The 26536-nt window shown below is 41.7% G+C and overlaps 1 protein-coding gene across 1 annotated transcript in view; it reads right to left on the reverse strand.

The window, feature by feature from the left end:
* LOC115764254 (homeobox protein cut) overlaps window positions 1–25004 on the reverse strand; it is an 84979-nt gene extending 59975 nt beyond the window's left edge. The window contains exon 1 of the mRNA XM_030707172.1: window positions 24809–25004. Coding sequence (XP_030563032.1) covers window positions 24809–24931 — 123 coding nt within the window. The 5' untranslated portion in view covers window positions 24932–25004. The remainder of the gene's footprint in view (window positions 1–24808) is intronic.
* Window positions 25005–26536: the final 1532 nt, after the last annotated feature.

The following is a 26536-nucleotide window of genomic DNA, read 5'->3' on the forward strand; positions in this document are numbered from 1 at the left end:
GCACTTCGACAGCATTAGGGAATGTAGGGAAAGTACTTGAAAGCACTCTTTGTTTTTTATTTTTATAAGACTGGGTTATTTTACATCGTTAATAATCGCAATATTACAATGAATATTACCATTTTAATCATTTATATGAACTTATGCTTGTGAACCTATAATAGATAACAAGGAAAATCCTCAACCTCATCTTAAACACACACAAATTATTACTATAAACTAAAGCAAACGGTGTATACATACATATAATTTACAGAACCTCTTAACTTTGTATTCATGCCTTATTATATGAATGTGATTTACTTAATTATGTCTGAAACACATTTTATTAGCGAATAAGTTCGCATCGCTACTTGGCCCGCAATCCTGGCTAAAACTAAGAATATACAGACGAGAACATGCACATACATATGTATACATACATACATATATAAATTTGTATATATAAGCACGTGTTGTGTCCATTGGTGCCGCCCGAAACACTCCCCACAGTCCCCTCCCAACAGAATCTGACACACACAGCAAACGATCGACCACATTCCGTTCGGTCGTTTTGGTCGCGAGCTGCAAGTCAATATTTAACAGGCAAAGGCTGCCAATGTATGCTTCACACACACACACAAGCACACACTCTCGTGCACGCAGCCACACATACGCTGACATACACATACAAACACACACACACATAAACGGACACGCATGCATGTGTTTGGGCAGGCGAACGAATCAGCCAGTACAAGTGGTCGTGTGTGTGTGTGTGCGCCAGTCAATAACATCCAATCAGGTTTGTTAAAAATCTATCTATATATGATGTTCATGATGACGGCGACGCAGTCGATGTCCGCACACACACACACACATACAGGCAAGCACTCAGCACGCTCAGACACAAGAGAGAGCGTCGCTCATCGACATCGACATCGACATCGACAACGGCAACGACGTCGACCCCTCGCCAAAGAACGGTCTCAGCCAGCTGAGCGCAGCTCAGAGTGCAGGGTACTGTCGAACCTGCAGCGCTGCTGGCAGCTATACTGTTAGCCACCCTGCCGCGCAACGCTCCGCCCCGCCCCGCACCCAAGCGTCGAGTGTGTGTGTGTGTGCGCCTCTTTCATTCATTTGCTCTGGTTCTACGTATCGAACATACATTGAACGTACACACGCTTACACATACACACACACACACACACACATACACTCAGAGACGTATGTGTCTTATCAGCTGCAGCAAAGCAGGGCCCGCTCTCTCACTCTCTTCGAAACACACAGACTGTTGCCGCGAGAGCGCAAGCAATACCTGCTCGCTCACTCACGCGCTTGCTGTGGCTCAACAGAGGCGCGCTCGTTTGCTCTCTCTCTCTCGCTCTCTCTCACTCTCAGACACACACGCGCTCACCGCACATTCCACTCAATGGCCCGTTTTGTATTGAGCTTCATTTTCGAGTGCATTGCTCAGTAGCCACTAAAATTTTATTTTCTTTTATTTGGTGCTGTTTTTGTTCTTGTTGTTGTTTTTGTTGTAGGTTGCAGTTTCTTGGCCAAAACTTGCAAGCCAAGTGCAGTGCGAGCGAGAGCCACAGTCAGAGCAGGCGCCTGAGAGCCGCAGCGTCGCAGCGTTGTCGCGGCATGAGTTTGAGTTAGTTTTATTATTATTTTGTATTTTTACTTTTTTGCTTGTTGTTGTTGCTGTTGTTTTTATTGTTGCTGCTGATTGATTTTCCATAATGTGAGCGCGAGCGAGCGCCGAGAATGCTGCCAAGCCCCAAATGCGGCGCTCTCCCGAGTGTATGTGCGTGCGTGTGTGTGTGCTTGTGTGTGAGTTGGCAGTGTGCATGGGTGTGAGTGTATCGAACGCACAGCCAATAGCAAAAATTTCCAATTGCGTGCGATTTTCCAATCAAAATTGCACAGGAAAAAAAGCAAACGACAGCTGCGGCGTCGCTGTCAGCGTTGGCAGCGGCAGCAGCGCAAAGGGGCGTACGAGACAACGTACATGTGTGTGTGTGTGTGCGAGGGATGCAAGCTCACTCAAACACATGTGCGTATAAAAAAAAAATGTATAAAAAAGAAAATAGCAGAAACTCCAAGCTGCGTCCCAACACTCAAAAACGAATCGATGCGCACCGACCGTCGAACGAGCGGCCGACCAACGACCATGCCCTACCCTGTTAACCACCCAGCTGGCTCCTCCCGTCCCGCCAATGAGGCATAGACCCTGGAGCCGAGCTGTGGCACTGTGGCCATAGCTGTCAGGGCTACGGCTAGGGCGACGTTGGGTTAAGGGTTGGTGGAGGGGGCGCCCGTTAGAGCGGGGTCCGAGCGCAGCGACTGCCGGCGCCTTGTGCGCATCTCTGACATATTTCCAATATCATTGGTCGATAAATACCGAAGCAAACGAATCGAAACGAAACGAAACGTACGAAATGACAGCAGCAGGAGCATATAGACCCCTACACACATACGCGCGCACACATGCACACATACACACATACACACATACAGACAAGGACATTGGGGCGCGTCAGTAAAGCAAAAAAAGATATAAAATAAACGTAAAAGTCACATCGAGGTCTCCTGCTGCTGCTGCTGCTTCTTCCTGCCCGTTCCACTTAATAAATGTATGTATAAGTGCTATACATGTGTACGTGTGTGTACGTGTGTGTGTATGTGTGTGTGTGTGGGGGGGGGTGGTACAAGTATGTGTGTGAAGCAGTAGTTTCTGGGCGTGTATGCGTAGGCTTGTGATCATGATGTTTCTGTTTAGCGACCTCTCTATTCGATTCTCAATTGATTTTTATATTAAGCATCTGCTTAAATTAGGCTCCAACTCACGCAGTAGCTTATGCAAAGTAGAGCAACTGAAGTTTTGGCATTTAAATTATTATATTTATAATAAAGCAATCAAATCTCATAAAACTACATTAAGTGTACGTATCAAAAGTGGCTCAATCTCAATTAATTAATTTATATTATTTTCGACTAAGATGGATTCTCTAAGCACGGAAGTAAATGTCAAAATATTTTCAGTTCTTTCGAAACTAAATTTAGCTGAAATATAACTATCAACTGATATTTCAACTGATTGATATTGTTCGACTTTTGATCTATGGCGTTCATCGAAAAACGTATCGATAAAAGTAAGAGCTATCGATAACTGCAAAAAATCGATTGAATGCAGCGTGTTGCACAAATGCTTAAAAAGTTCAGCTTGGCAAAGCTGCCTGACCTGAGGAGCAATGGAAAGGCAAGGGCAGGACAGTGCAGGGCAGGGCAGGGCAGGACAGGGTTGGCCTGGGCAGGGCTTGGGTTCGGCTGCCAACAAGTTAGGAGCCGGTGTCGACGCACTCAGAGCGTCGAATGCGATGGCAGCGCCAGCTAGCTGAGGTTTATACCTAGTAAATGAATGTAACTTCGTCGTCGTCGTCGTCGTCGTCGTCGTCGTCATAACGAGCAAAAGTCTGTGGCAGGACGAAGGATGACGATGACGACGACAATGTCCTTTCACATTTGTCGTTTTAGCCGAGACGATGGCAGCAGTAGCAACAGCAGCAGCAGCCACAGCAGCAGCAGCAGCAGCTATCAGCCAACCCCTCCAGCGTGCGTCCCTCCATGCGCCTTAAGCCCCCCTTGCTGTCTGCTGTGTCTGTGTGTGTGTGCGCCTCGGAGAGCGCCGAACGCTGGGCGGTACAGCAGGGCATTCTGGTCGTTGGTGGGTCTTGGGCGGGGGCTTGAGGGGCTGGGGGCTGGTGGCTGGGGAAGAGGGGTTTCGCTTGTCTGCTACGCTGTCTGCCCAGGCCCGGGTACCCAAACTGCTGCCAATTTTTATGCGCTCCCTATTTTTATCCGAGTTTCGTTTCGTTCGGGTTTCCTTTTTGTTTGTGCCTCCACTTCGCTTCTTTATTTTCTTCTTTTTTTTTTTCTTGTATGTCTTTGCTCCCTAGTGAAGGCCCCCATCCCCCCTCCCCGCCTGGCAGGGCCGCGCTGCTGGTCCTATCTGTGTGATTCCCATTCAGCTGCTGCTTTATTTTATTTCATCTTCACTTTCGGGTTTCGTCTCCTGTTTTTCTTTTATTTTTTATGACCGGCTGCTGTTTCTTTCTGACGCTCGTCGAATGTGTATAGATTTTCTGTGTGCTGGCGGAATGGTTGGGCTGGCGGGTTGGTTGGTTGGCTGGTTGGCTGGTTGGGTGGTTGGGTGGTTGGGCAGTGGGAGGAGCCGTATATTTCGATTCAAGGATATTTCTCGATATGTGTAAAAAGAAACGGCAAAAAAGAAATATATATGTATATATATATATGTGTGTGTGTGTATGTATAAAAATACCCAAGCGAAATAAAGAAGTGAAAGAAAAGACAGGAAAAATGGCGAAAAGCTCTCAAGAGCTGCTGGCTGGGTGGTTGGGCGGTTGGGTGGCACGCTTTAGGGGCACTGTTAGGGAGCTTCGAGCTGCTCTCCGTGCCTGTCTGTGTGTGTGTGTGTGTGTGTGTGTGTGTGTGCGGGCTGGGGGCTGCTGCCTGTACTTGATTGCGCGCGTTAGCAAAAATGAAAATCGAGCAGCAGCAGCAACAGAAAAAGAAAAAGAAGAAAATCGCGGCATATAAGAAAAATTTATTTCTTTTTCGAGCGCGCAGGATTTCTACCATTTGTATATATAGAGAGGAGGCGGTCACACACACATACACACACACACACACACACACAACACATATACGATTGGGTGGGGGTTTCTATATGGGGATTGCTATGTGTCTAGAATACCACTAGCAATAAATTGCCTTTGCTTCTTCCTGCTGCTTCTTCCTTTTCTAGTTAATAAATGTTATCTGCCCTCCTTTACTATCCATACTATATCTGTCTCGCTTTAGACGCTTTTCCTTTTTGCTCGTAACGACATTCCCTTTTTCCACTCAATACACCAGCTAGCATTTCCCATAAACATATACGATTGACTGCAATGCAATTGAAGTGTATCAAGTACACTGCGCGAAATAGTGCACTGCACGAAGCTGAAAATGTTTAAATGTATGCTTGGAAATGTGATTAAAAATATTAATTGAATTTAATTTAATTGCAGTGCCTAAGTTTTCCTTTGCTGCACTTGGGCACTTTTGTTTTTGTCAGTGTCGTCTAGCTTGGAGAGAACAAGTTTCAGCGAATCTTACGCATACACAATATAGTATAAATATTTCAATTGAAATGTAAATATTCTTTTTTGGCATTTTCCACGGTCTAAGTTAGTTACATAACTGAAAGATCAGTTGTGTAGAGTGCGAACAAGGGGGGAGGTGTTACTGGGGTATTTGATTTTTTAGCTTTTGCCTTTGTGTGCTCATCTGTGATCTTAGCTAAACATCCGGTGTTTAACAATCGCACAATGAGAAGCTCACGAGCTAAGTTGACTTAAATCATCAAGATGCTCTCTCTTTCGCACTCTCTCTCGCTCTGTCTTAGTCGTTAGTCAGCGTCGTTTCGGTCAGATAATAATCATTAGTATGATCAATTGCCTAGCCAAAAACAAGAAGAGTCGCAGTCTGTGTCTGTGGCATGGTTGCTACGGAAGGGAGGGCGTGCGGCAGAGGAAGAGGCGGAAAAAGTGTTGCGTTTAACTGGTAAATCAGTTTGGGTAGTTAGCCGCAGCGGACGTGGCAGCGGAAAGCCACTTAATTGAATTCGATTTGTAGCCGCGATGAACGCGACTTTGGCATGTCAATGTAGAACAAACGGAAGTCCAAAATAAATTGAAAGCAATCCACAAGTCCGAGCCGAACACAGTGCCGAGAGTCGAGAGTCGGAGACAGAGCCGGAGTCAAAGTCAGAGCCAAATCAAAGCAATCAACGCGTTGGAAACAAAGGCAACAAACAGTCAGCTACAGCTATAGATACAGATACTTGCGTCTACAGATACAGATTTTTATAGTTGTTGTGTGTGGGTAGCCCCCGACGATGACGACGACGACGACGACGACGTCGTCATCATCTCGTCTCGCTTCCTGTCTTCATCATAAAAAATCAAAGTAATAATGCGTGTACTTGCGTTTGCCACTTTATAGATTTATTAGGCACACACACACACACACACACAATGCCCGCCACATGAGATTTTTATGCTCAACGGAAATTCAAATTAAAAATGCTCCGTAGGGGGATCCTCCTCTATGTGGCATGGAGGCGGAAGGCAGAAGGCGGCCGAGGCCAGGCCCAGGCCCAGTCCCAGGCCCAGGCCCAGGCCAGGCAGGGGGCTGGGGTTTCACTTTATAAGGGCTGCCCCTGGCTGACAATGAAGCTGAGCATTGCAAATGATGCATTGACTTCTTTTTAATTTGATTTCTCAGTTCAGCTCAGTTTGAGAATTTGCATAAAGCACGCCGAGTTTTTAGGAAAAAACAACAAAAATAATAATAAAAATATGAAAAACTGTACCAAATCGAAGACTTGAACAGAAAAGATGCGCGGGCGTGCATATAAATCAAAATGTGGACTTACTGCAGAGCATTATGATACATGCCTGCTTGTGTGTGTGTGCGTGCGTGTGTGTGTGTATCTGTGTTCGTTCTGCTCTCAGTCGATCGCGTTTCCCGATCGACTTCCTTTTCAGGGGTTGCACATTGCGCAGACGCGGCCGTTGCCTAATTAAATGCAGCATTTTGTGCTTGTTGTTGTCGTTGTTGTTGTTGTTGTTGTTGTTGTTGTTGTTGTGACACGATCATCATCATCAACAGAAACATGCAACTTCACAGCCAGAGACTTCTATTTTTGGTGGAATTCGAATGTGTGTTCATTTCTTTTCTTCATTTCGTTTACGGTTTCGGTTTCGGTGATGTCAAAGGTGTGCGGAAATTGTATCTGTCAATAGGCCCATGAGAACTCATGCGCAGGGCGCATGTTTGTGGCCTATCGATAACCAGCAACTGGTAATCGGTTGATTGCTTATATTTGGCTGATATGGTTGTCAATGTAATGCTGTCTAAAATTTGAATGTGAAGCATACACATTTTCATCGATCGATAATTTTAAAATTTCACAAATATGACGAATTTGTTAACTATCGATAGACACATGTTGCTTTTATCGATACATTTTTGATATCATAAAGGAAATATACTTATATATAAACTTTTGCGGCTTCTACTTACGATTAGACTTAAACGTGTCACAGACGGAGATAGTTAACATACCTGCAAAAAGAAAAGGAAAGAGCGCATTAGATTTTGTTTAAACGCAGATTAATCGATTGTTAAATAAGCATATCAACGGATTTTTAAAGCGAAAGCAACCCCGCTTCACGGCTGCACTTGAATTCCAACGCTTTTTCGCATATTTTGTGGCACATTTTTTTGGTCGGGTGCCGGACGCGCGCTTGACTTCTGCCCGTGTGTGCGTGTGTGTGTGTGTGTGTGTGTGTGTGTGTGTGCGTGCTGGCATTTTTGGTTTGGCTTGTGAAATTTAAGTCAACACAAGCACGGCGCGAAATTAACCCTCTAAGCCCCATGCAGCGCGATGCTCAAGCCTTAAACACAGGGGTTAGTCCTAAAAAGGCAGATGCCGCTAGACTTTCAATGCGATTATAAAAGCAACAAGAGGGACGGGTTGGGGGAACTTGCCGGGCCTTGAAGTTGTTTTATTTGGGTTAAAGCTGCCCAACTGTTGCCCCAAAAACAAGCAGCAGCAGCAGCAGCAGCAGCAACAACAACACAGACTGGCGCACAGACTGTCAGCAGTCAGTGTGCAAAATGTTCTAATTAAAGCCGGCAGTAAAAAGGCGGCGCACAGCCGAAGAATTGTGCCAAAAGGCGACGTCTGCGTCGGCGTCGGCGTTGGCGTCGGCATCGGCAGTGAAAAACTAACCTCAGACAACAAACAATAATGAAAATTCTAAGCAGCCGAGACAGCAAAGTGCGGGGAGCGAAAAGGAAAACTAGCAAAAAGAAATTCAATTTAAAGAAAAGCGACGTCAAGTTTTGTGTAGCAGAGCGTCAGGCGCGCGCACATACACACACACACACACACACACACACAGACATACTGAGAAGTAAATTAAGCACACAGCTGTGGGCGGCCAAAAACCCTTACAGCGCCCCGCCCAGCTGGCTACCCTCGCCCGTGCTGGCAGCAAAAGTAGCAAAATTAGTAGCAAAAACTGCCTGCCACAGAGTGGAGCAGCGAGCGTTGCAGGCTGCTTAGCTGCCAAGCTGGCAAAAAGTGCTGTAATCACACACACACACACACAAGCACACACATAGACGGTTGTGCTGTTTGTGCCACATTTAAACATATTTTTAAGGCATTTTGCGGCGTTGGCTTAAACTTAGCCAATGGCAGGCAGTTGGCCAAAAGACTGCCAACAAACGTGACCCACGTCCTTGAGCTTCAAAAATGGCGACAGACTCGAGTCGCTCTCGCTCACTAGCTCTCTCCCCCCTCTATCTCTCTCTCTCTCTCTCTCTCTCTCTCTCTCTCTCTCTCTCTCTCTCTCTCTCTCTCTCTCACTCGCTCACTACGCCTACGCTGTTGGCCTGGCTGGCGGCTTTAAGTCAACAAGCAACAGTTTAAAACGCGCCAGCTACAAATATTCATAGCATACATTTGGGCCAAGTATGTTTGTGTGTGTGTGTGCTCGTGTGTGTGCATAGTTTAAAGACTTAAACAGCAGCTGTTGTCTAACACTAAAACACACACACACACACACATACGCACTTTTAATTACGCACGTTTTGCGGCGGCGACAAAACAAAAATCACAGCAGCAACTTAGGCGCAATGCGTCTCTCTCTCTCTCTCCCTCCCACTGTCACAATCTTTCTGTCTCGCTCTCGCTCTCGCTCTGTTTGTGCGTCTCAAAAAAGCCGCAAAACGCATGTGTTGGCTGCTGCGTGTGTGCTGCACATGTCCTTGAAAGTTTTTGGCATAGTTTTTGGCCAACAAAGCGGCAGCGGCAGCAGCAGCAGCAGCAGCCACAATGTTAATGTGCCTATAACTGTAACTGCCTGTGTATTAGTCTGTCTGTCTGCTCGCATGTGTGCGCGCGTTTGTGTGTGTGTGAGGGTTAATGACTTGTGCATAGTGTGGCTGCTGCAGCTGACAGTCTGGCAACGCTGTATCAAATTAAACACTTGAACTATGTGCCTTGACAGCCACTCAAGTGGCTCTCGCTCCTTGCCTCTCTATTTGTATTTGTTGTTGTTTCTGTTGTTGTTATTGCTCGTGTTGTTGTTGCTGTTTGATTCCTGTTAAAAACCAGGCCCGGCTTATCAACAGCCACCGATCGGCAGCGGGACGCGTCCGCAATGATATGACAGAAATTATGACTTCATAATGGTTGCGAGTTGCCCATCAGCTCGTTAAATGAGCCGAACCCCCGCCCCTCTACCACACAGCAGCGACCCTTGGCAAAGCGAAAATTCTATAGAAATCAGCTGAGATAACTAGCCAGAACAGGCCAAAAACTAACACACACACACACACACACACACATGCCAAAAATTGTAGGCAATTAAAAGTGCGCAAAGTTTTGCTTTGACTGAGCGCAAAGTGTGGGTGCGGCATGGGCAAGGGCGCAAGGGGGCAAGGGGGCAAGAGGGAAAGAAGGGTGGGGGGGAGATGGAGATGTGCTTAGGCGTTTAGACAACGTTTTTGACATTATTTCATAATTAAAGGGGAGTGCGCGGGGCTGTTGGCGGAGGGTTGCATTATCAGTGCTTGCAAATTATGATTGGGGCACATTAAGCACCCAGTCAAGAGGTGTTGCTGAGGCCTATAAATCTGTATGTGTGCGAACGTGTGTGTGTGTGTGTGTGTGTGGGTACTGATAAAAGCCATTAATGTATTTGATGGCCTATTAAACGTTTAATGGAACTCAAATGACAATAGTAAGCAGTAAATATAAGTAGTTATGGCAAAAAAGAAGAAGCAAAATGCTTGGGCAGCTAATTGTAAGGCCATGTGGCAACCCTAGATAAATAAATGAATGAACTGAATTGTACGCAGAATATATGTAGCATATATGAATCTAAGATCTAATTATGATCTATTATGAAATTATGAAAATGTTCACATTTGATTTGCAAAGTGGCAACTCTAGCAGTGGCAACTCTAGCTATAAAATATATAGCTATATATAAAAGATATATATTTGGCAATAGTCAAGACTTGATCTACTTTGCGTTTTTTTCCAATTACTTCAATGCAAAGCAAAGCCAAGTACATGCCCAACATGTTGAATATAACAATGTGGCAACGCTTGCCAAATAGTTGAGCACAAGAACAAAGCTTACAGCAATACGTGGCTGAGTTATAAATTTGACAAGATGTGGCAACATCTATATACGCGCGGGGATTACCGATTCAAAGACAATGAACGTCCACACATAAAATACGATCAAAGCGGCGGTGGGTGGTGAGGGACGGGCTGCACATTTGCCAATAGGCAATCGAAGAGCAGCTGATAGCCAGCATCTATGTTGCATATATACCATAATACCATATATATATAGTCGGATTATTTATGTAGCATATAAACTGGGCAATTTGCTAGGGGGCCAAAAGCAATACGAAATCGTGCATGCTTATAAAATTTTATGACAACGTTGCGTTCTTTTGTTTCGCGCCGCGTCTCATGGCAGATTTTCAATAAATTTTTATTTTCGGCCAAAAAAAATAAATAAATAAATAAAAATTAAGAAAAACGAATAAAATAAAACCAAATTTATGTGGTAAAATTTATTTTCTTGGTCGATCGAAATATTGTGAAATCAAAAAAACAAATAAATTAAAAGCCACACAATATAAGTATACACAAATATATATTTATATTAGGCATGTCTCCCTCTGTGTGTGTGTGTGTGCGTGTGTGAAAAGACACACACACACAATGGCAGCAATGCGCTCTAGTTCCCAGCGCGACCGCAGCACAACACAATGGGGCCCTCCCCCCTCCCCCCTACCAGCCCATCCGCCCGCAGCCCGCCGCCCGCCGCCCACCTAACCGAAACTATGCCAAATTGAACTGAGAACTGAGAACTTGGTTTTAAATTTATTTTCATTTTCAAATTCAAATTCTATCGATGTGTGTTGGATATTTTTGATCGAACTGTGGGATTGTCTTGCTTGTCTGTCGCACCAGTTCACTTTTTGTCAAATCTATCTGTATCTCGCATTTTGTATCTCACTTGCCCGCGTCGAGACTGCTCCCTCTCTCGCTCTCTCGCACTCTCCCTCTCCCTCTCTCTCTCTCTCCTCCTTTCTCCGTTTATATATGTATATTTAGTACTATATAATACCTTTTAATTTAATATGCAGCTGACGTGCGCTCTATGATGTGGCAGTCGGCTATCGGGCGAGCTATCGAGCGATACACACACTCACACACACACACACACACACACACCTCACACTACCCCCTCGCACCGCCCCTGATCCATAGTGCTTCTTTTGTCTCTGGCTCATTCGGGTTTTTGTGTGTGTCGTTGTTGTGTTCGAAAATAAAATAAAATAAATCGAAATGACAGATCATTAAAATTTACAACAACACCAAAAAGCAAAGCAAAACTCAGACAGACAGCAAGTTGTGGACATTATTTTGTGCCGCCCGGCAGCCCAAAAAAAAAAAAATAATAATAATAATAATAACACAAAAACAAAAATAATAAGAAAATAAGAGCCCCAAGCCCCCCGTCCCGCCCACTCTACCCCGTCGACGCTGTCGCCGAGTTATATTTGTCGTTGTCGATCAGTTTTTATGTCGTTCGATATGGCAGCAGCGAAAATTTTTATTAGCCTTCTGTTCCACAATGCCCCCAGTAGCAGTCGCAGTCGCAGTCGCAGTCGCAGTGGCAGTGGCAGTGGCAGTTGCAACAGTCCCAAGTGGACGCTGATGGCTGCCAAGCAAGTGCAATTTGTGGCTATGCATATTTACAGAGTATACACATGTGTTGGAATTGTGCTTCAATGCACTTTGTTTTTCGCTAGTGTAGAGTTTGTGGAGTTTCCGACAGAAGTGTGTCTCTTCATTTACATAGTATTGTGTTACTTTGCAGTCCATAACTATTGTAGAGTTTTGCGTAGAGTTTGTAGACTTTGCACAGTTGCAGTTAATAATCTGAAAGAAGTGGCTTGGAGCGTGTAACAGACTCAAGAATCTACTCTGACTTCTTTGAGGACTTTTGTAGAGTTTGTAGACTTAGTAAAATTATTGTAAATACTGTGAAATACGCGTTTTGGAGCATGTAACTAAACCAATCGGCTGTGACTCTTTTCACGACTTGTGTAGAGTTCTGTGTAGCGCTTGTAGCTTGTAGACTTTGTACAGTTAAGGTAACTCCCATCGAACAAGTATTGTAGAGTATTTGCTGAACTCAAATATCAGCTGCGACTCTTTTGTAGAGTTGTGTAGACTTTGCAGTTAATCAAATGCATTTGTAGACTTTGAAATATGCCAGTCACAGATTGGCCAAATACTATTATTATTTAACTCTTGGATATGCGTATCTGTATTTAGATTTATGCATGTCCGCATTTGCCCCCAGCTCTCCGAGAATTGCCCGATTTTTCCCGCCTTGTCGAGCTCATAAATTAATAATGGAGGCGCTTGAGAGCCGCCTGTCGCACCAACACAAAACACATTAAAAGCAAATGTGTGAGTGTGTGTGATGCCTTCTTTTTTCTTCCAATGCGCTCCCCAACGAGAAAAACATACACACAGGCACACACAGGCACAGAAAAAAAATGCATAATATTTACGCCTATAATATTTTCTAATATTTTCAACAGCTGACATCAAGTAACACCAAAAACTCACTAACAGACTGGGTGGGTGCGGGTGTGAGTGTGTGTGTGTGCGTATAATTGACACTCAATTATTTTGGGGGTGGGGCGGAGGGGGAACTACGCGCTGCCATTATCTGAGCTACTTAGCGGCGTTCAACTGCCACTTGTTGGAGGACGCCCGCACACACCCGCAACCAAAAATTGAACTAGCTAATAATACAACAACAACAACAATAACGAGAGGCACCACTTGAGCCACACACACAAAAGATTTCCGCTGACAAAACCAGCAGCAGCAACAGCAGCCGCAGTTGAAGATGAAAACAACAAAAAACAAAAAAAAAAACCGAAACGACAAAACAGAAATACCAAAATCAAAAACAAAAAAAAAAAAAGATGTATAAAAAGAAAAAACTTTTAAGAAACCCATCCACAAGAGATCTGTGAGCAGCAGCAAGAAAAATTGAAGCGCGATTGATCACATTGATCGCTCGACAGTTGTTTGCCCGAGCAGCTAAACAGCAAAGTATTTAGTAAATGACAAGAGGCAGAGGCAGAGGCAGAGGCCGAGACGGAGGTGGAGCGCTGGGTAGGGAGGACAAGCGTTTTGTTCAAGTTGCCTCAAGTAGCTGCCACTGCCGCTGCCGCTGTCGCTGCTGATCTGTCGTCTATGCAGCGGATCTATATAATAATTCATATATGTTTTAAGCATCATTTTCGGAACGAAATGCCATTGAATACAAGAGCTGAGCGTCAAAGAACTTGTCGTCCATACTTCAAAAAGCAGCGTCAGCAGTTTATCATGATCACGATCGTGCTGATGATCAGTCGAGGGATCATCATCATCAGCTTGATCATGATGATGAACAACAACGAAAATTGTGTGGAAAGCAAAGCGATCCGTTTACTGGGCTTTTCTGTTGCCTGCTGCTGCTTGGCGTTGTGTGAGAATTTCTTGTTTTGTGCATACACATATGTAGGCGTTATTATCTGAATTGCCCCTCAACCGATCCATTCCATTCCGATCCGAACTGAACCGATCTGATCTGATCTGATCTAATCTGATTTGATCAATCCAGACTGCGCCAAAGAACGCTTCTAACTATTCTCTGGTCAGTTTTTCTTTGCCTTAAATCGAACACTTCATATGTTTGTGGTGCGATCTCTTGAGAAGAGATCTTGAGTTGCCAAACGATCGATAGCTTGAGCTTTGTGAGTAGGCAGCATATTCAAAATACACTTGAAGCTCTAAAGAGCTTTGGGCCTGCAGCTAGTGCTGATCATATGGAAGAGATTAGCTGTGATCAGCTTGAAGATCATGTTTGAGGCTGGGAATAAAACTCAATGTTAAAGAAGATAAATGATCAGATTGAGGATCACTTAAACTGATTTCAATTGCAATTTTATAAATTATTTCTAGTTATTGATCAGATGGCGGATCATTTTAAAAGACCTCATTGGCGATCGAGTGACAATTCCAATTTGTAAGTTTAAAGTCAATTGTTAAAGAAAACTAAGACCCTGCACAATATCAATAGATCTTACATACAGAAGATCACATGTCTCAGAATTGCTGATCATTTGAGAACTGCAAACAGTATGTTTACCAAGAATTCTATAAGTCTTAAGTGCAAATAACTGATGATACTTATAAGATCAATAGTGTTGCATGTCACACACACTCACACACACATGCACACACTTGTTCAAGACAGACAGTTGGAAATGGAGATGGGAGATGGGATGGATGCCAAAGACTGGATATGACATCGAGACATGGCGACTCCACACGAGTTCCGCACAAGTTGATGTTGATATGCGATGCAAAGTTGTGTTGTTGTCGTTTTTTAATGCATGTATATGTACTAAGTATTGCTTGGGCTGCTTGTGTGCGCCTTTGTGTGTGTGTGTGTGTGTGTGATTTTAGTCAAGCTGCCGCCAAATGCCGTACGGTAATAATTAAAAACATAAAAGGGGGAAAAATGCCACAACAACGGGAATGGGAATCGGAATGGTTATGGGAATGGGCACAGGGAGCAACAGACAGAGGCAGAGCGATAGAGAGAGAGAGAGAGAGAGAGAGAGAGAGAGAGAGAGAGAGAGAGAGAGAGAGACAGAAGTGTTGTGTGTAGGCGCGGGGTAAGTAGCGCATTTTGCCTACTTAATCATTGTCTGAGCGTTGCCGTCGAACGGCTGTGCGTGCAACATGCAGCAAGAGGCAAGAGGCAAGCGGCAAGCGGCAACTGTTGCTGTTGCCGCTGTCTTGGTTGCTGTTGCATTGCTACTTGATTTGATTTACGCCTGCCAATGCTTTATGATTGAGTGGGGCGCACACACACTCGCTGGCAGGCAGGCAGAGGCAGGAACAAACAGCACACATAAATATGTTTTTATTTTACATGCCCCCCCCCCCCCCCCCTCTGGCCTTGCTGCTGCCACCTCTCGATGTGCCCGCGCCCTGTCAATGATCGCGCATATGCCGCAGATATATTTTAGATTTATATAGTTGTTTTTTTGTTGTTGTTTGTTTGTTCCTTATTTTTTCATTTCCACCCATTTTAATATTTTTACGTCTGTTGCCTCGCAATGAGCCGTGGCAGCGATTTGCTTTGTGGCATGCAGCAAGCGGCGACAAAAACCTCGTACTGTCGAATCCCTAAACGAAAAACTATCGAACATTTTAACGCCGCCAGCTGTACAGATATATAGACATATATATATCTAGACACCGGCTACAATTACCAGCAAAAAAAAAAAAAATTGAAAAAAGGGTCGCGATTTTTTTAATTTTCCAAATAAAAAAAGGGGCAGCAGCAAAAAAATATAAAGTAAGGAAAAAATTAGATATATATATATGTATGAATGCTGGGCTAATGGGCATAAAATAAAATTGTGCGCAGCTCATTGAATAAATCAAACTCATTTGCATACAACTGATAAATTATAGCGCACATCGGGCGCGCCCGACTGACAATTGACAAACTGGCTGGGCACAAAACTAAAGCCGTAACCAAAACCAATGCAACCCCAAACCAACAAAATTATAGAATCAAAATTAGGAGGAGGAAGAGGAGCAGAAGCCCGTAAAGCGAACCCTTTGAAGCGTCCAGATCAACCCTAGACCGAGCATCGGCAACGACCCCTGGTCAATGAGCAGGATGCGTGTTCCTTCCTCTCTCTGCCCTTCGTCTTCTCCTGGCAGCAAATTAATAGTACCTGAAATCGAACGCGCTTTTTATGTGAGATTGACGAAACAGATAGAAACAAGTTTGTTTGTTTTTTGGTTTTTTGTTTTTTTTTACTTCTGTTGTTCTCTTCATTTTTTAGCTGAGACATGAGATATTCTTCGGCAAACCAAAAATTTGACACTCGCCGCGATGATCACAATAAAGCCCAGGTGCCCAAATGGGCAACATCAACAAATTGCATGCCCCAAATGTGTGATATAGCCAGCTGCAAATTGGCTTACTTGGCGCAAAGTTCTAAATTTGCTGCTTCTTTTCTTTTTCAATGCCAACCAATTGAAACCCAAGTAACGGTAGGAAAAACTACTTGAAATCAAGCTGAAAACTTCTATTACTTCAAGCAATTCTATAATATGCTAGCTACCTGTGATCGACCAGTTCCACCTAGCTAGCCCATATTCAGATAGGTAGACGACCTGGAAATTTGCTGAACATTTGTATGTGCAGTGTTTAATAGACAATATGCGGCTCCTAACTAAAGCCAAACAGTTAAATACTATCTACATGCAATTTATTGGTTAGAGAGCAATACGTAGACTGAAAGGAACATCAAATGTTTGAATAACATGAAATACAACATTAAAATGCTCGCAGCACTTGGCCGCAAAGGCAACAAATTAAGGAAAACAAACAAACTGAAAAAAAAATAAGAAACCAAACTGAGAATAACAAAAAAATTGTATCTGAAGAAAAAACAACTATTGCAAATCGCAACAAGCACTCAAAGTCAAAGCAAATTAATTTCTAAACTAATTTTCATGTCGTGCCAAAAATAATAAAAACAACAACAGTCACAAAGTGTGAGAGCGAGAGAGAGAGAGAGAGAGAGAGAGAGGTCGTGATGGTTAGCGGAGCCGGGCAAGGGGGAGCTGTAGGCTAGTGCTGAGGCTTGCATACAAAAATTAACACATTTACATGCAAGAAACATGAACATATATGCATATATATACACATATACAAGTATTGCACATTTTTTGGGGGCGTGTGGGTGTGGGAGCGGGGGAGGAGGGGCCTGAAAAGCCAACAACTTAATTAAAACATCAATAAAAAATTGTAAAAACACGACAACGCACAGAGGCGGCTGTAAAACTGTGCGCAAATAATTTTCATGCAAAATTGAAAACGAGAAAAACTGAAAATAGCTAAATTGCAAAAAGAAAAACAAGATGCAGAAGAAGAAACGCATTTAAAAGAAAAATAATAAGCAAACGGAACGGTTTGGTATAATTTGGTATGGTATGAAATGGAATGGAATGCAGAAACGGGCAGACACAGACAGATAAGGAGACAGTGGGACGGACAGACAGACAGACAGACAGACGGACACAGTCAGTGCCAGATATTTGTGTACAGTGTTGCCTTAATGGCTGCATATATATATACATATACATATATATACATACATATAATCCTTGATCCCCCCACCGAACTGCCAATAATGATGATTCCTTTTTAATGTGCGCTCCTCAGGCGTTGGTCATTACTCAACGGGCTGCAGCAGCGCCAAAACGTTGGGGCACAGCGGCATTGGCGGTGGGTAGGCAACGGCGGAGTGGTGTTAGGGGCGGGGGGGGGGGCGGTTGTCTGTGTGGCTGAAACTTTTGCATCGTGTATCGATCACAAAAGTTGCCAATACGCAACGCAACAACGTCTTGGCCCCAGCCAACAGAGCTCAAAACTCATCATCATCAACTCAACAGCGACGTCTTGAGGTTCTTTATTTTTATTTTTTTTTATTATTTTATTTTGTTTTTTTTTTTTATTTTTGTAGTTTTTTTCAGTGCTTCTCTTTAAAGGGGCGTGCACAAAATGATATTTTATTCAATATCCTCAGCCCGAGCTGAGTTGAACGATTTGTCCTTTTCAGGCAGCTGGAAAAACTGTGTAGGAAATCAAATTGATGGGCCAGCACGGTACTGCGTACACGTACAGTCGCTGAGAGAGAGCGGGAGCGAGGGAGAGAGAGAGAGAGAGGGGGGAGAGAGGGGGAGAGTGGGAGAGCAGCCTGAAATTAAAAACTCATAAGATATCGACTGATATATTGAGCTGCACAAATTACTGACAACTGTAGATGAAAGACGTACGTAAGTTGTTCGTTTGGGGTCCCACTCTGAAGATCTGGACTCTGAAAAATTGTTAAGAATGGGGCACAGGCGGCAGCTAAAAAGATTTTCAAGACAGGTTTTGCAGTTGCACACACACACACACATACAAACTCACTAATACACACACACATGGCATGCATATAAAAAGACAATTAGTAGTTATTAAGTTGTACACACAAAAGCCGTTGAATCTCCTTTTCATCTATATGACTATATGAGCATTCCGTCACTCTCACCCTCTCCTACATTTGGGGGCTGCCTTTGTGTGGCTCTTTTTTTTTTTTGGTAGGGAGGGGGGCTTTTAGTCACAGATGTGAAAATAATTATGGCCAGGCAATGACAATGAGCTGTTGCCAAACATTTGACTTGGGCTTAACTGGGCATCAGCTTTGTGAATAGCTCGCTGTTATCGATAACATGTTGTTATCGATTGGAAGCGATATGCAAAATTCTTACATTTGATCTATTGATGATCGTGCAATAAAAACAACTCAACAAATCGATTTGAATATTCGTCGATATTTTATGTTTTCTGGACAATAAAGAGTTTACATTAAATATAAAATGTATCCTAGTCAAATTTTCGATAATAATCGATTTTATTCTCATACTAATCGATTGGCCTTTATTTTTAATCGATTTTATGGATCGATATTATGTTTTCTATGCATAAATAAATTATCAAATTATAACATATGGCCAAAATATCGATAATAATCGAATGATCTATTGAAACATTAATCGACTAATTGATTGGCATGCATATATGCAATTTAATCGATTTTGTGGATCGATATAGTGTTTTTTTTAAACATTAAATCGATTATTTATTTAACATGTAGTTAAACTATCGATAATAATCAAATGATATAACAATGGTCGACTAACCGATTGATCTACAAATATGCAATACATACATATATGTTGCTCGTCATCGATTGATCGATTTTTGGTTTTGTCTCTTCCACATGCCAGATATGCAGAACCAGATATGATCACATCGAGCTGTCATAGAAAACATATCATATTGGATTGACCGGACAAGCAAATGCTTCAATTAGCCGGGCAGCTATTAATAATTAATAGCAGAGCGTCTAGCTAACCGGAAAAGCAACAAATACAACACTGCACAATAATGGTAATAATCATAATAATAAAAATTGATCAAGAGTCAGGCAAGTTATCGCACACACACACGCCACACACACACACGCCACACACACATGCATACAGTTCATGAACTCAATTTTTAATAATAATTTTTTGTTCAAATGATTTTTTATTTCACATTATTAGTGGCATGCCAAAGTTTTTCCCTCGCCCCCGCGTTACCCAGTTTAATTGTTCGATTTTCAGTTTTTGTGTCGTTTTCGTCGTCATTTGTTGTTGTTGTTGTTGTTGTCGTTGCTGCGGCTGCCTGTTATAGATACACATACTTACTCGTTGTGAGAGGCTGCGTGGTTTTTAATTTCCGTGCTGACAAATTAATTTAATTATATTAACATATCTCCAGCGATCGAGCGATTGACTCGCACATTGGACCGTTTCGGAATATAACAAAAAAACACACACACACACACACAGACAACAAAAACAATTTTAGCTTCGCTTCGTTTGGATTCGATTTGTGTCAGCTAATGTATGTGTGTGTGAGTGTAAGTGTGTGTGTGTGTGTGTGTGTGGGTGGTTTTTTGTGATTTTTAACCCTTGGGCTGACTCATTAGCTGCTCGCCGGCTGCTTGGCCCGGCCCCAGTAAATTGCACTTAAAACGCTAAAAATTATATGACACACGCCGCCGCTGCTGATCTCTATCTGTATCTATGTATCTGTATCTATGTATCTGTATCTGTGTATCTGCAGCGCTTGCGGCGTGTGTGTATCTAACAGCTTAAGCATTCAGGACAACCCTCGTACCCAGGGGCTGCTGCTCATTTCGGGCATATGCAAATGGCTTTAGGAAACTTATCCACAGAGCGACCGCCATTTTTGAAATAAACTTTTAAACTATCAAACGCCGCTGCTGCTGTTGTTGGTGGTGCTGCTGTTGGTGGTGCTGGTGGTGGTGGTGGCTGCCACAGGAACTCTCGAACCGGTTTCGATTTGATTAATGCCGCGAGTAGCCCAAAAAACAAAAAAAAAAAAAATTAAATTTAAAAAAAAAAAAGGCAAAAAACAACAACAAAAATTGAGCCGAAAATGCTCGTTTCTAGTATCTTTGACTCGAATGCATTTTGGCAATTAAAATGTTCTTGTTGTCAGGGGGTATCGAAAACCTTAAACCACTTTAAAGTGCACAAAAAAAGGTTTGTTCACGTGAGTAACAGACATTGGCAGACATATACGAACATATGGAGCATTTACCTGAGGGAAAAGGTATTTCTACATTCGTATTCCCAGCTCTTTTTGTCGCGGCATATATACAGCAATATCATATGCAGACATAACTGAAGAACTATAGTGTATTTCTAATTCCACATTAGGTACACTAGCATCTAAGCAACTCCTGGCTCTTATTCCAAAATTTCAGCCCAATCGTTTAGTAAACACCCGAGTTATGCCATGTATAAACTTTGTATTACAGCGTATCTGTTAGTCGATCAGACGCGGCCAGTGCATTTTTACAAGTCCGTCAGCGAAAATCAACAACAGTTTTTGCTTAGTCAAATGAGAGCAGCTTCTTTTTACCAAATTAATGGGTCAAGTTTATAGATTGCATTGCGACCGGGTTTTTGTTTAGTTTTGTCTCTCTATATATATGTATATATATATATATATTTTTTTTTGTTTTCTTTTGTTGCTTTGCAATCGAAAATACGGAAATAATTTTTGGTGCTTGAGCTTGCGCTAGTTCTATTTGGATGCATATATAACTATATGCTTGATTTTGTATGGGTATATGGTATAATAATTTCTGTTAATCTGGCAATTTGCGGTCAGAGTTGTTGTTAAGAATTGGTGCCAATTTTTATATGGCGCACGTACTTGAAAGCCAAACTGTGATGAAAAGAGCAACACCAGTTAAGAGAGAGAGAGAGAGAGAGAGAGAGTGAGAAAGAGAGAGGGAGCCAGTGTGAGACATAGAGAAAGGGTGGGGTAGCGCAATTTGGACAGCTGTCGATGTTGTTGTTGTTGTTGCTGTTGTTGCTGTTGCTGTTAACTTGGTTTTATTTGCTTTCGGCCGTCTGTTAATTATTTAATGAACTTCTATATTTGGCCTTACAAATGAATATGTTTAAATGATGTCTCTGGTTACTCGCGTTCAGCGCGTTATTTATGATTACACAATTTGGCTTGTCAATGGCATTTATGGGCCCAGATTTTCGTCTACTTTTGGCAACTTATCGCCGATAAGCCCAATTTATATAAAGATGTATCTCTTGAATACACGATGAGATCACTCGACGGCGCACTTCAAATTCAATTTCGAGTCCGACTCCGACTCCGACTCCGACTCGGACTCGACATCATTATAGATCAGAACTGAAATCGATCTGTGTCTAATTGCCATACACATCATAATTTGTTCTCTTTTCAGCGAAGACGCTTCAGACAATTTGCCAGGTTACTTAGTTGGCTTGTTATTTGGAGTTTTTATTTTACACTCGCCTCCCATTAATAACAAATCAAATGCTCGTTAAGAGCGCGCTTCGCTCCAAAATTCTGCGAATCGATCTCCAAACGAAAAACTAACGAAAACGCAAACGTTTTCAAAAACTTTTGTATACTCTTCGAGCACTTTGCAGCTACAAAGTATTTTATTTGTTTAATATCTAGCTTTGTATTTTGACTTAATCATTCCACAATTGGATAAGCTCTTTCTGTGTACTCCATTCAGAGGTAAGTTGACAATCTGGGGCCTTGTTTCTATATCTATTTCTATATCTGTTTATGTATCTTATCATATGGCTAACTTTTCTAAGATACATCAGACTGCTGGAAATTCTGCTGATGAGATCTTCTAATTTATTTCAGCTCATTTTAAATGTTTCTGAAGTCGCTTCAAGATTATGTTCGCATATTAAAAGAACGACTCCTTGATGAAATATTCTAATTAAAAAATCTAAACAATAAATAGAAGTTATTATGTGCATTATATATACTATCAATGTCTTTTTATATCTTTTAGAACTTGAGTAATCTTTTATACGAAATTCAACCTGAAACTCTGAAGCTCGGTCTAGGGTATTACTTATTGTTACACTAATTTTTGTTCTTCTTTTGCTTAGGCTCGTTTGCTTGCTCCTTAATACACACAATTACAATTGGAGAGTAACTGCCAGTCAATAGATGTACTAGTTTGTGTATCTGTGTGTTGCTCTTTCGATTTTGTGGCCATATTTGCTTGTGGCATGCCGCAAACGGGGCGTGGCCGCAAATTGGTTTTGCTTATTTAAGTTTTATTGATTGCCTCGCTGCTGCTGGCTGCACTTTGCACTAATTGCAGATCCACAGATCAACAGATCTGTTAAACTCCAATCCCAGATGTAGCTGGCCACATACATACATCAGCTGTGTGTGTATGCATATGTGTGTGTGTGTGTGCATCTGTATTTACATAAATATTTTTGTTTGTATTGAATTTCATGCATGCATGCAAAAAATGTTCCGACGGCAAAACCAAGAAAAACATCTAGGAATAAATTCTACTACATGATATAAATATATATATATATATATATATATATATATACATATATATTTATAGGCAGAATATAATAGATAACTAACGAGATATATCTACTAATTGTATATCCAATATATACAAATAAATAAATATACATTTTTATATTTGTTTTGTGGATTTATGTTTGTGGATTTAGTTGCCGTCAATGTTAATTAATTGCAAAGATATTTTCTAAGAATTTCTTTTGATGCTTCTTCTTGCAATCGCTTTTGTTGTTTTATTGTTGCATTCTGCGAATGTTCTGTAGCATGAGGATAACGTAAGGGAGGTGGGGGGTACAACATTTGCGAGCTGCAGCTGGCTAAAGATTTTTATTCGATTTGTTGCTGCATCCAATTAGAAGGCAGACAAACTCCAATTAAGATATAGATATAGATATAGTTACAGTTATAGATAGATAGATATATAGATGGTTGGCTGGATGGATGGATGGATGTCTGCTGTGTCTGCTGTGTCTGCTACTTGTTGTTGGGCTAGCGGAGTTGCAAGTTTGGCATTTGGCCAAAATTGTCGTCTGGCTGTGGCGATTCATAATCATCATGTTCTTGATGACGATGATGACGATGCTGATGTTGAGGAGGACTCTGGGCCAGAGCTGAGCGCAAATATGTGTGCTGATCTGGTGTGCGTGCTGCCCATTAAGTTGTAGCACAACGATCAGCTAAAGTTCGACAAATGCTAAAATAGGCTAAAGACGCGGCCCAGAAGCAATTCTTCAAAACAATTTGAAAGCAATTCAAGCTTCAAATCGCACGGCTATTAGTTATTATTATGTTTGCAGTTGTTGCAGTTGTTGTTGTTGTTACATTTTGTAAACAAATTTTCAGAAATCAATAAAAACAATTGGCACAGACACGCAAACTCAATTAGTTGCAAATGAATTACACAAAAACACACAAAAACCAACATCAAAATGAAGAAGAAAAAAAAATTGCATTGCATATCATTTTCATATTGTTGTTTGTTTACAGTTAAGTGTGGGAGCTTTTTACGTGTTTTCCTTTTATTTTCATTTATTTAGCTTTTAATATTGTTTGGCCAATTTAGCTGGGAAACTGCTGAAATTATGTCACAGCGGCTTAAGAGCTGACTTTTTCAGTAGAAACAAAAGCCAAATGCGACAAAGTCAAGATTTGCATATCGGAAAAGTAGCTAATATTTTTCAGGAATATTATTATAATATAATAATAATCTCTATAATATACAAAGAACTAAACGAGTTAATACTGTTATGCAAATGATAAAAAAAACTTTGAGCTAGTTTTCTTAGTTTTTTCTTTTCAAATAATATAATCAGTGAGCAGAGGCAGAATTCTTTAAGACTAGATCTCGGATGCAAGAGCTTTTCCAATCAATCCGACTTGAGTCTCGAATTGTTTTTAATCATACAATTATATGAATCATAATTTTGTATTAAACAACTTTTACAATATGTTCATATTCAAACGCTTTGATATGTAGATGTCGTATAAAAATACGATCCATGCCTTTTCCAATCGAAATACAACTGAATACTACATGGAAAAGCCTTAAGCTTGATTGTTCTTAGATAGACTCTATGTTCATGTAGGATTATTCCGAATAGTTATCTACCAAGTGACCAAGTGTATTCTGGGAAACTGGCATTAAACTGACTCAAATTGGTTCTAGGAAAATCAAATAGAATGCAAAACAGAATTTATCAAAAGAAGCACATACTTTATATATATATATATATATATAGATATATGTGTTGCTTTCTCTCTCTCTCTCTCCTTGCATCTTCCTTATGCAAATGGGGAAATAATATATATAGATAGGCACATATATGACTTTTACAACACTCTCACACTGTGCCGGCCAATAAGCATGTTTCTTAAAACGTTTTGCAACACTGCTTGCAGCAATCGCTTTGATGTGCACTATAAATTTGTTGCTGCTCGAACTGAGCTCTGACTGTTTTGCACTTTCTTTTCAAGGGGAATATTTGTTCGGTGAACTCTTGACACTTGTGTAGACTGATGGGGCTTACCTGTTGCCAAAATTGTGCCAATAAATAAATTTGCTCCTTTTTGAAAAACCAATCGTTGATTGATTGAACAGCCGTCAGATCCATATCGGCTGTCCCAGCGGCTTGTGGCAATGTTGGCTGCATTCGTGGGCTGTCTTTGGATTTGTGCGATTCTCTTGAGTTGTTTGTTTTTTGTTGTTTGTTGTTGTTGTTGTTGTTGTTGTTGTTGTTGTTGTTATCGCTGCTGCTGCTGCTGCTGCTGCGCCGTGTGCTGCGGCATTTGTTGAGGCATTGAGAACAGCCTCGCAACAACAAACAAAAACAATTGTTTTGGCCCTCTTTTTTTTAGTAAAATTAACTTTTTGCTCTTTTGTTAGTTTTAGTTAATTATTTGCAGCAATAAGACACACGCACACATACACAGTTAAACACACGGACACACAATGCAAACACTCTCTTGTTGTTGTTGTTGTTTTGTTGCAATGCTGCTTCTTGTTTTGCTTAGATGCTTTTTTACGTGCTCAAAAAAATTCATCAAATTTTCGAAAATTTTTCTCTTGATTTTTGTTTGGTTTTGGCCAATTTGTTGTTATCGCTGTTGTTGTTAATATTTGTTGTATTTAACTGATTTATCACACACACAAGCACGCACACATTTTGATTATGTTTGTTGTCGTTGTTGTCGTTGTTGTTGTTGTTGTTGTTTTGGCTGCAACAATTGCGACGGCTTCGTAAGCTGTTGCCATTTGTTGTGTGTGTGTGTGTGAGAGTGTGTGTGTGTGTGTGCAAATGTTAAAGCCAAGTCAAATTCTGATTGGATTTGTTTCGGCCATGAGCCGCGCTTTTAAGCCATTTCTTTGCTTGCTTTTTTTCTGTTGTTTTGATTATTGTTGCAAGTTGTTGTTGCCACTGTTGTCACTGTTGTTGTTGTTGTTGTTGTTGTTGTGGTTGTGGTTGCTGCACTGCTGCTTTATCTTGTTTACACTGGACACACGCGCACACTTCGATTTTTATTTTCATATATATATTATAATATATTTTGTGTATATTTTTTTTGTAGTTGTATTATTTTGTCAAAAAACAATTGTGAAAAAAAATAGCTCAAAAAAAATGTAGTAAAAACAACAGAAAGATAGTTAAATTGATGCTGAATGCATTTGTTGTTTATAAATAATTTAACTTGATTTGTTGTAACTGTTTCGCTTGGTGCTGTTGTTATTGTTGTTGTTGTTGTTGTTGCTGCTGTTGTTATTGTTGCTGTGGCTGATGTGTGATTCGTGATTCGCTATTCGTTCAATTGGTTCGACTCCAGCACGGAAGAGCGTAGACACAGATCTGAGTTACAACAGTCAACAGTCAGTTCACAAACAACACACACACTCGGACACTGGCGGCGGCACACACAGGCGACGTTGCCAGTCACGAATTCAGTTGATGACTGAACAACACTGAACAAGTCGCAGCGTCGACAACCCCAAAAAAAACACACACAGCAAAACAACAAAAAATAATGCACGTCGTATGTCGGTACGCAACGAGCACGAACCGCACACGAACCGAGCGAACGAGCAAACGAGCGAACGAGCGTACGAACGAGCGTGCTTGGCATTGTTTTGCACTCGAACAGACAGACAGAGAGAGAGCGAGGGAGTGAGAGAGCGACACAGAGCGTGAGTAAGCGAGTGAGCGAGCGAGCGAGTGAGCGAGCGTGAGAACGAGAGAGGGCGAGCGCAGAGAGTGAGAGAGTCA

This window comes from Drosophila novamexicana, unplaced genomic scaffold (genome assembly GCF_003285875.2).
Source record: "Drosophila novamexicana strain 15010-1031.04,08,12 unplaced genomic scaffold, DnovRS2.1 tig00000820-arrow-pilon, whole genome shotgun sequence".
Classification (NCBI taxonomy): Eukaryota; Metazoa; Arthropoda; class Insecta; order Diptera; family Drosophilidae; genus Drosophila; species Drosophila novamexicana.